Genomic DNA, 9,098 nt, shown 5'->3' on the forward strand with positions numbered 1-9,098 from the left:
GCAATAATAGAGAATCAGCTCTGCCCCATTCATCTCTATAGGCTCCAGAGACCAAGACGGGGAGGGAGAAGGTTTTAATTTCGAAAAGCGTGCACAGTTGAACATTACAGGGGAACTTGACTTTTTAAAAATTTCATGGATGTACCCCAATTTATTGAACTAATGGCATAACAGTCTCAAAGTGGTTTCTTCTCTATTTCTTTAGTTATAGCACTTCTTTTCAGCAACCTTCAGGTCATTCTCAATGATGGTTGTTCTGTACTTCAGTTGAAATTCTGATGTGGCCATGGGAGGAGAAGAATACAGCATTTACTTTCTCCACCATCTTGATCTGGTCTGAACTGGACTTGACTTTTTAATAGTTGGAAATGGACATCATTTGTTTCTTATTTCCAAGTGAAGGAAAAATTATTAGATCTCTTTATGATGTTAGAAGTGGTCAGGAGTTTTGAGATGATACATCAGTGTTTCAAAGGGGCAATGATAGAAAATAATGAAGGTGCCTCCTACTTATAGCCTGTGAACTTAAGCTCCTACAAGAAACTGGTTACACATCCTCAATAAATTAGGCATTGTTATCAGTAGTTTATAGGTGGGATTAAAAGATGACCCTAAAGTCACAAAACACCAGTGATGGAGCTAGGATTAGAATTCAGCTGGCTGTCCGCCATACCATGCTACCTCCACTCTCCCTCCCTTTATCACAACTAAGATCCTGCAAAGGAACCTGTGTTGGGGAATCTGGCACACTTAGGATAACACCCTTGTCCCAAAGTGTTGTCGTTTTCAACAAATATGTTTTATTTGGAAGCAGCAAAATTCAATTATAGTATACCAAGTGATTCCCCCTGCCATGCTCTAATTTAATCTTTGTAATAGTCCTACGCTATAGTGGATGCTATATTACTTCCATTTATTTCATTACGAACTTCACTGGTACACAAAAAGAGTAATAAACAGAAGTATGTTTTAGGTCTGCCATCCTGTCAGCTCTGTGGATACAGAATCGTGTCTCTTTTTTTCACTGTTGTCTGCAACACCAGGCTCATCTTTTGTGTGTCTGGCACACAAAAGACATTCCATAATTATTTGTTAAATATATGAGTATATGAGGTCTTCCAACTCTAACTTTTGCTTCTTTTTGTTATATAATTGTGCTTTTCTACCATTTCCAGTAAATATTCTGAAAGAAATTCTATCCCATATAGGAAACCCACTCTAAAATAACGTTTCTGAAGTTTAAATGAATCTGCCATAAATACACTTGATAGCAAGACACATTTTGGGGTTTATAAAGTGTAAGATAATAGAAGGCATTTCCCCAAGCCTCAATGACTAGCCAGTCATCTGGTTAGGATAAACTGGTCTCTAAGGCCCCTAACATTTATAAAGCATGTTATGATTGTGTGAGTACTCAGTGATCAATTGTCTGTTTTCAGAGATTGTGCATTACACAAAAATCAATAGAAAATAGCTCAAAAACACTTTGTATGTAAAAAAGTGCTCAATAGTTTACAAAATTTATTTCTCAGTCTAACCAGGAGACAGGCTATGAATTTCAAAGAAATTTCTTAATCAAATTTGCTAAATTTATTTTGGGAAAATAGGTGGACCAAGGAATTCCTTAAATTCTGAGGACATTTCTATAACAATTTAGCCATGATATTAAAATATCATCTAGGAAAGCTTATACATTTCTTCAATGAAACTCTCTCCTTTTCATGTCATCATTCCAACATTAAGAGATAAAGATAGATCAACAAAGATAATGTGGAATTAGGTGGCATTCCTGGGTCTCTAAGAGAAGCTCAGACCAGGGCTGCCCAGTGTTCGCCATGCTCAGGAGTCACAACCATCATGTTGAGTTGCATGTGTGTACCCACTTATGATGCTACAAATCTACTGACCTTCCTAGCAACAAGTAGAGCTGGCTATATGAAGAACCTACACATAACCACAACATTAATCTGTACTGACTGGGTAATGAACTTCATTATTAACAGGGTTTAGTAGGCACTATCATATGCACAACCAAGGGAAGTTCAAGTGATTCTCTAAGCATCTACCAGAAAAAGGAATCTTAAGAAAATAAAAGTCTTACCCATTCTGCCACAAGCTCTTTCAGGTATGAAATGCATTAAAATGAGCACAGGACTCTTTATCTCTATAAACAGACACTGTGGACTACCTCAACTGTCAGAGCTGAACACAGCTCTTTCTTCATTCCCCAAAATGTGTGTAGTTCTTTGTGTTAAGGACACCCCAAAAATCAATGTTCACAGCCAAGGATTTCTTTCTATTGATGGGCTTAACATGACATTCCCACTTTTTTACAAATTCCTATTGATGGAGGCAACATAGAAGTGCAAAATATAAAATATTGCATTTTAAACTTCCAATACCAAAGGGTCAGCAGGAAGAGAAAACATATTAGCAGAATGATAGAAAATTAATGACAGAAATTAAATAAAGCTTTTTTGAAAATAATTGGACTATGAGGTGTCCAAGGGAAGCAAAATTAAATGGGTTGTGGGTTCCAACTACAATATTGGTATATTAAAGAGAAAAATCACATTACAGGGCTTAATAACTCTATACCAACTGACTAAATGAACAAACAACTGGATAGATGAATGGATAAAGAGGTGTCAGCCAGCCTCCAAATACTTGCAAGTAACCTTAGGAATCACACAATCAGTCATTCCACTGAGATTTCTCCCCCAATTTCCATTCAGATAAGAATTTAAGCCCTACAAGTCATCCTCCTAGTGACAGTCCTGTGGAGGGCGTCTTTGACCTCCTTGTTCCTCAAGCTGTAGATAAGTGGGTTCAACATGGGGATGACTGCTGTGTAAAACACAGACACCAGTTTATTGAGATCCAGGGAGAAACTGGCACTTGGTCGTACGTAAATAAAGAACAGGGTACCATACAGGATGGAGACGGCTGTCAGGTGAGAGGAGCAGGTAGAGAAGGCTTTGCGCCTCCCATCGGCCGAGCGGATCCTCAGGATGGCAGTGAGGATGTAAATGTAGGAGACCATGATGATCAGACCACTAAAGACTCCCACAGCTCCAGCCATGATGAAAATCACTAACTTAATGATCCCCGTGTCAGCACATACCAGCAAGAGGAGGGGGGGCACATCACAGAAGAAGTGATTGATGACATTGGGGCCACAAAAAGGGAGGCGAAATGTGTTTGTTGTATGCGTCATGGTGCTCATGAAGCCAAGGACATAGGGACCAGCCACCAGCTGGATACAGAGCCTCTGGGACATGGCAACTGAGTACAGTAGTGGGTTGCAGATGGCTACATAGCGGTCATAGGCCATGGACGACAAGAGAAGACACTCTGCTGCCACAAAGAACCCAAAGAACCACTGCTGCAAAGCACAGCCCAAGAAAGAGATGACTTTCCTCTGCAGAAAGAAGTCGGTGAGCATCTTGGGGCTCACAACTGAGGAGAAGCACATGTCCACAAAGGACAAGTGGCTGAGGAAAAAGTACATAGGTGTGTGAAGGCGGGAACTGATACGTATCAGAATAATCATCCCCAAGTTTCCTGTTAGGTTGGCAATGTAGAAACTCAGAAAGAGCAGGAAGAGAAAGACCTGCAAATGAGGGTTGTAATTCAAACCTGTGAAAATGAACTCAGTGACCCTTGTGTAGTTTTCATTAGCCATTGACTGGTTGTAATTTCCATTAGAAGAACAGAGGCATCACAGCAGATTTGGTGAATATATCTTCAAAATTGGGACACGGCAAAAATGTACTAGAAACTGAACTAACAAGGAATGATGGGAGTTAGTTATAAGCTGCAGCTGGGAAAACAAAATGAAATAGAAACCACCACAAAAGATCACTCCCACAGCTATGATATTGATGACTCTGTAGAATCCATCAAAACATCAATGAAAAAATGGAAGCCTAGAGAAGAGGAGCAGCTTGCTCAAGGTCCTCTCAGTTGACTCACTGAACACAGGTGGTTCCACAATAGACATCTGTTAACTCTCACCTTAGTGAACTTTACGTGAGTTCACCATGTGGCCACATCCCTGGTGAAATGGTACAGGAGAGTAGGAGTGAGGCAGGCTGGAGAGCAAATGAGCAGTCACTCATTTTTCAGACAATTTTCTTTGCATTTTTAGATTCTAACATAAGGCTGAATGTATGTTATCCAACTGCTCTTGCATCCACCTCTTCTCACCCCAGGAAAGTTACTTTTCTTCCTATGTGAAGCAAGAACACTAATAGTAATACCAACCTTGTAAATTGTTGTGAGGATTAAATGAGATAATGCACCCAAAGCATTTAGCAGTGTCTTATTGAGCACCTAAATAAGTACATGATAATTGTATTTTTGCCTTACATACTCTTTTGAAAAAGCCTACAAACTAAGTATCACATTTTATGCAAGAGAGAAGCTGAGCTCTATCCAAATTCTCACTGCTAGTGACTGGCAGAGGTGGGCTTTGAAACACCTGTCAAAATGGTCTGTGTTTCTCCCTTTCTCACACTGGGAAATATTGATGTATTCACATTTCTTTTCATTTCAAAAAGAAGATTCATTCCAGTATGAGTATTGTACTTTTTCTGGTGCTGAATTTATAGCCAGTGACCATTAGTGGGAAGCCCATAAGTTAATAAAAAGTATTAAGTTTAAGTACCACCTTTTTGTAAACAGTACAGGGAAGAAAGTTGGAAAAGAGCCTAAATTCTCCCATCTCTGTATCATCTATAGATAGGTTCTCATATCACCCACTATAAGAGTGACCTTGGTTAAGTCAGCTGATCTCTCTGAACCTTACTTAAATGCTTCAGTTATTCAATGTAGCTAAAATTATTCTGTTTGATCTCTGAGAATTCTCACCCACTTAAAATAAGAGGATGAATGTACGAATGCTCAGTAAGCTACTTATACATTACTTTTTTAAAAAAATTACGAGCCCAAGAATATCAGAGTCACAAATTAGTCTTATTTAGACACTTTTCTTTCAGTTTTCTAATTTGAAATTCATTATTTGATTTTAGCAAGGCCTTCTGTGAAGCCAAAAATATTGCTTACATTATATCCTTAGTTTTAGAGAAATTAAAGACACAGGTGAAATAGGCAGTCAAACTGTCTACCCATCACAATTACCTCTTGCTTAAACCTCTTAAAAGTCTACTAACTCCCACTGGATCAGTCACACATTGTATCTCAGTCTTCACCTTGACAATTGCCTGAAGCTCCTCAACTCTTTTCTATCAATCTTAGTTTCTACACCTGCCTGCCCAAGCCTTCTACCCCTCTATGAATATTTTAATTTCTAAGTTTCTCTTTTTTCTTATTTGCCACTTAGAATACTACACAGAGCGGTGGACACAATTGGCTCTCATGTTCAAAACATTTGGATAATACTGAGACCATCTGTGTTGGTCTTCCGTTAGGAAGGAAACACCCAGTTGGTTTAGACAGATGGAATTAAAGTCAGGACCATTTGCCCCCTCACCCTGCCGCTGAAATATCTCTGTCCAATGTTATACTTGGTTTGTTCAGCGGCAGAATTTACATTTATCTCCACACAAATCATCTCTTCTTAGGGCTTGCTCAACATCCAACAAAGATGAGGATCATGCTGATTCTGGGTGTGAGCCAAACATATCATTCATTTCAAGTTCACTTCAAATAATTTATGTTCTCCTAAACTTGTTAAAAATCAAGTAGAATGAAGAACAGAAGATGATTTAGAGGATCTCAGCTTACATTCTAACAGGCTCCCTCCTTCTTCTTTCAAGACGACAAGAAGAACTAAAATATAAATAGGTCAAGTTCATCAGGTTTCATCTCTTCCCTTAACATGGTACCTTCACATGCAGAATGGGGCAGGAATTTCCATAGTCATTTGATTTTTATCCTTTATCTTCTTCCAAAAAGAAAATGTGGATGACTCCACTGTAAAATATATTTTGTCTTTATCAGTTAGGTGCAAGTTCCCTGAAAAGTTGCATCATTTGTTCTTTGTTATTGTTATTGAAAAAGCTCTGTCCCCAAAAGCATACCATATCTTGGGAATAAGGCCACTAAGGGAAAGTGCAATTAAAGTTTTGCTTCAGATCCTAAGTAATTTCAATAGCATCTGTTTTCTGGTAATTTCAAGTTAGTTTCTAACTGGATATAGACTCTCTTACCCCTACTTCCAGACTAAGCAAAGAAACTCTATGAAATTCTTTGTAAATTGAAGTAACACGGAGAGAGTGGTACCCCTCTTTCTTCTGCATTACTGTCTTGGGAGCAATGGCTAAGAATTCATAAAATAGACTTTCCTCAGATATAACACTTACCACGTGTTGCCAAATAAATAATTTTTCCAGGACTTTGTTCAAAATATGTGAAGAGTTTAACTATTGTAAGCCAAAGCTGGGGAAAAAACTTTTTTTCTTTCTTTCTTTTAAATTGTATTCTAATACTGTAATAACTGGTCCTTAAAATTTAGCAGATTACATCTGAACACCTAGCATATGACAAGAGAGAATACATTTCTTATCACCAAGAAATAAAAACAAATAAAACAAAATGCATTAGCGTTATGTTTTACTTCCAAGACAAGCAGCATCAACCTGACAAAACAGAGTCAGACCTGACTCTGGAAACCTGACTTTTGGTTCTAGCCTAAGTGAGGAAAAAGACACAAGTCCTTCAACGTGTAATACAACTCCCTAGTCTAGAAGTTTTGTTTGTTTTGTTTTCTTTTCTTTTAAGTTTTGTAGCATCCCACTACATTCTTTTTTTAATTGGGGTAACATTAGTTAATAAGATCATATAGGTTTCAAACATAAAATTCTATGATACATCATCTGTATATTGCATTGTGTGTCTACCACCTAAAAATCAAATCTTCTGTCACCATATATTTGATCTTTTTTACCCTTTTGTACTCCCCCACCCTCTCCCTCTGGTAACCACTGGACTGTTGTGTGTTTGTTTTTCTTCTTTGCCTATTTTTTGCTTTCAGTTTTATATCCCACATGTAAGATCATAGTGAAATCATATGGTTCTTGACTTTTTCTGACTTGTTTCACTTAGCATGATATTCTCAAGATCCATCCATGTTGTCACAAATAGCAGTATTTCATCTTCTCTTGTGGCTGTGTAGTATACCACTATTCATATGCACCATGCTTCTTTACCCAACCATCTATTAAAGGACACTTTAGTTGTTTCCATATCTTGGCCACTAAGAGCTGAGCAGCAAACCCACATGTATGTATATGGGCACGTAATTTTTGACAAAGGAGCTGAAAACATACAAGGAAGAAAAGAAGTCCTTTTTAATAAATGGTGCTGGGAAAATTGAAAAGCCACATACAAAAGAATGAAACTACACTACTGTTTGTCATAAATCAAAGACCTAAATAGAAGACCTGAAACAATAAATTACATAGAAGAAAACATAGGTGCTATTATGAGCCTTGGTCTTAGGGAGGATTTTATTAAATTTTACTCCAAAGGCAAGGGGAGTAAAGGCAAAAGTAAACGAATAGAACTTTATCAAAATGAAAAGCTTCTGCACAGCGAAAGGAACCACCAGAGATACAAAAATGCAAACAACTGAATTGAAGAAGATACTAGCAAACAACAGGTGGTTAATATTCAAAATATATAAAGAATCCATACAACTCAACACAAAATAAACAGTCCAGTTAAAAAATTGATAGAGGCCCTGGCTTACGTAGTTCAGTGGATTGAGCGCGGGTTGTGAACCAAAGCGTTGCAAGTTCAATTCCCAGTCAGGGAATATGCCTAGGTTGCAGGCCAGGTCCCCAGTGGGGGCCACATGAGGGGCAACCACACATTGATGTTTTTCTCCCTCTCTTTCTCCTTCCCTTCCCCCTCTATAAAAAATAAATAAATAAACATCTTTTTTTTTAATTGACAGAGGACCTGAACAGACTCTTCTCCCAAGAAGACATACAGTCAACAGAAATATGAAAAGATGCTCAACTTCACTAGCTATTAGGGAAATGCTCATCAAAACTTCAATGAGCTACCATTTCACACCTGTCAGAATGGCTATTATCAACAAGAAAAATACAAATAACCAGGTTGGAGAGGTTTGAAGAAACCTCTCATTCACTGCTGGTATGAAAGTAAATTGATAACAACCACTATTGAAAAGAATATGGAAGCTCCCGGACTTCCAGCCAAGATGGAGGCATAGGTGGATATACGTTACCTCCACGCAAAACCAAGATTAGAACAACAACAATTTAGAGATAGAATAACACCCAGAACTGACAGAGAATTTATCTGAATGGAAGTCAAACAGCCAAGAAGTTGAAGGAGACCCTTTCATCCAGACCGGTAGGAGGGGCGGAGAGGAGCAGCCGGGCGTGGGTTGTGGCTCAGAGAACAGGGAGAACTGGGCGCATAAGGCAACCAGGAGTATGTAAGGCATCTGAGGCGCACAGGATCACAGCAGGTGGACCCTGAGTATGCAAGCGGCAGCTGGCAGACCCAGTGAGGCAGCGATTGTGGACCAGGGCAGAGCGCACAACCCAGGATCCCAGAGAAGGGACTGTGGTCCCATGAGAATGGAGCTACCGCCATTGTTCCCTCCCACCCCCGCCCCACCCCCACCTCCACCCCCACCTCCACCCCCACCCCCACATACAACGTCACAATCTAGTGATTGGGGTGCCCAGCCCTGGTGAACACGTAAGGCTCTGCCCCTCACTGTAACAGGTGCGACCAGACCAAAAAAAAAGAGAGAGAGAGAGACAGGTCTCCAACAGAAGAACAGATCAATGCCCCAGGACTCATCATTTTAAGCGACTGAGAGATAGCCAATCTATCAGATGCACAGTTCAAAACACTGGTGATCAGGAAGCTCACAGAATTGGTTGATTTTGGGCGCAAAAATGCAGGTTACCATAAAGGAGATGAAGGAAAATGCATGGAGAACCAATAGTGATGGGAAGGAAACTGGGACTCAAAACAATAGAGTGGACCAGAAGGAAGAAAGAAACAATCAAGCAGGAAAACATGAAGAAATAAGAATTCAAAAAAACAAGGAGAAGCTTAGGAACCTCCAGGACATCTTTAAACGTTCCCAC

At 39.2% G+C, this 9,098-nt stretch overlaps 1 protein-coding gene across 1 annotated transcript; it reads right to left on the reverse strand.

The window, feature by feature from the left end:
• Positions 1 to 912: 912 nt before the first annotated feature.
• LOC114500338 (olfactory receptor 1009-like) lies at positions 913 to 4,035 on the reverse strand. Its single transcript, XM_036029444.1, has one exon. The coding sequence runs from the start codon at positions 3,683 to 3,685 to the stop codon at positions 2,744 to 2,746; it is 942 nt and encodes a 313-aa protein (XP_035885337.1). The 5' UTR covers positions 3,686 to 4,035; the 3' UTR covers positions 913 to 2,743.
• Positions 4,036 to 9,098: the final 5,063 nt, after the last annotated feature.

The sequence above is a fragment of the Phyllostomus discolor genome, chromosome 6 (genome assembly GCF_004126475.2).
Source record: "Phyllostomus discolor isolate MPI-MPIP mPhyDis1 chromosome 6, mPhyDis1.pri.v3, whole genome shotgun sequence".
NCBI lineage: Eukaryota > Metazoa > Chordata > Mammalia > Chiroptera > Phyllostomidae > Phyllostomus > Phyllostomus discolor.

Coding starts and splice junctions, on each gene's coding strand:
- LOC114500338 (XM_036029444.1), bottom strand. CDS start 3,685: ATGGCTAATGAAAACTACACAAGGGTCACTGAGTTCATTTTCACAGGT.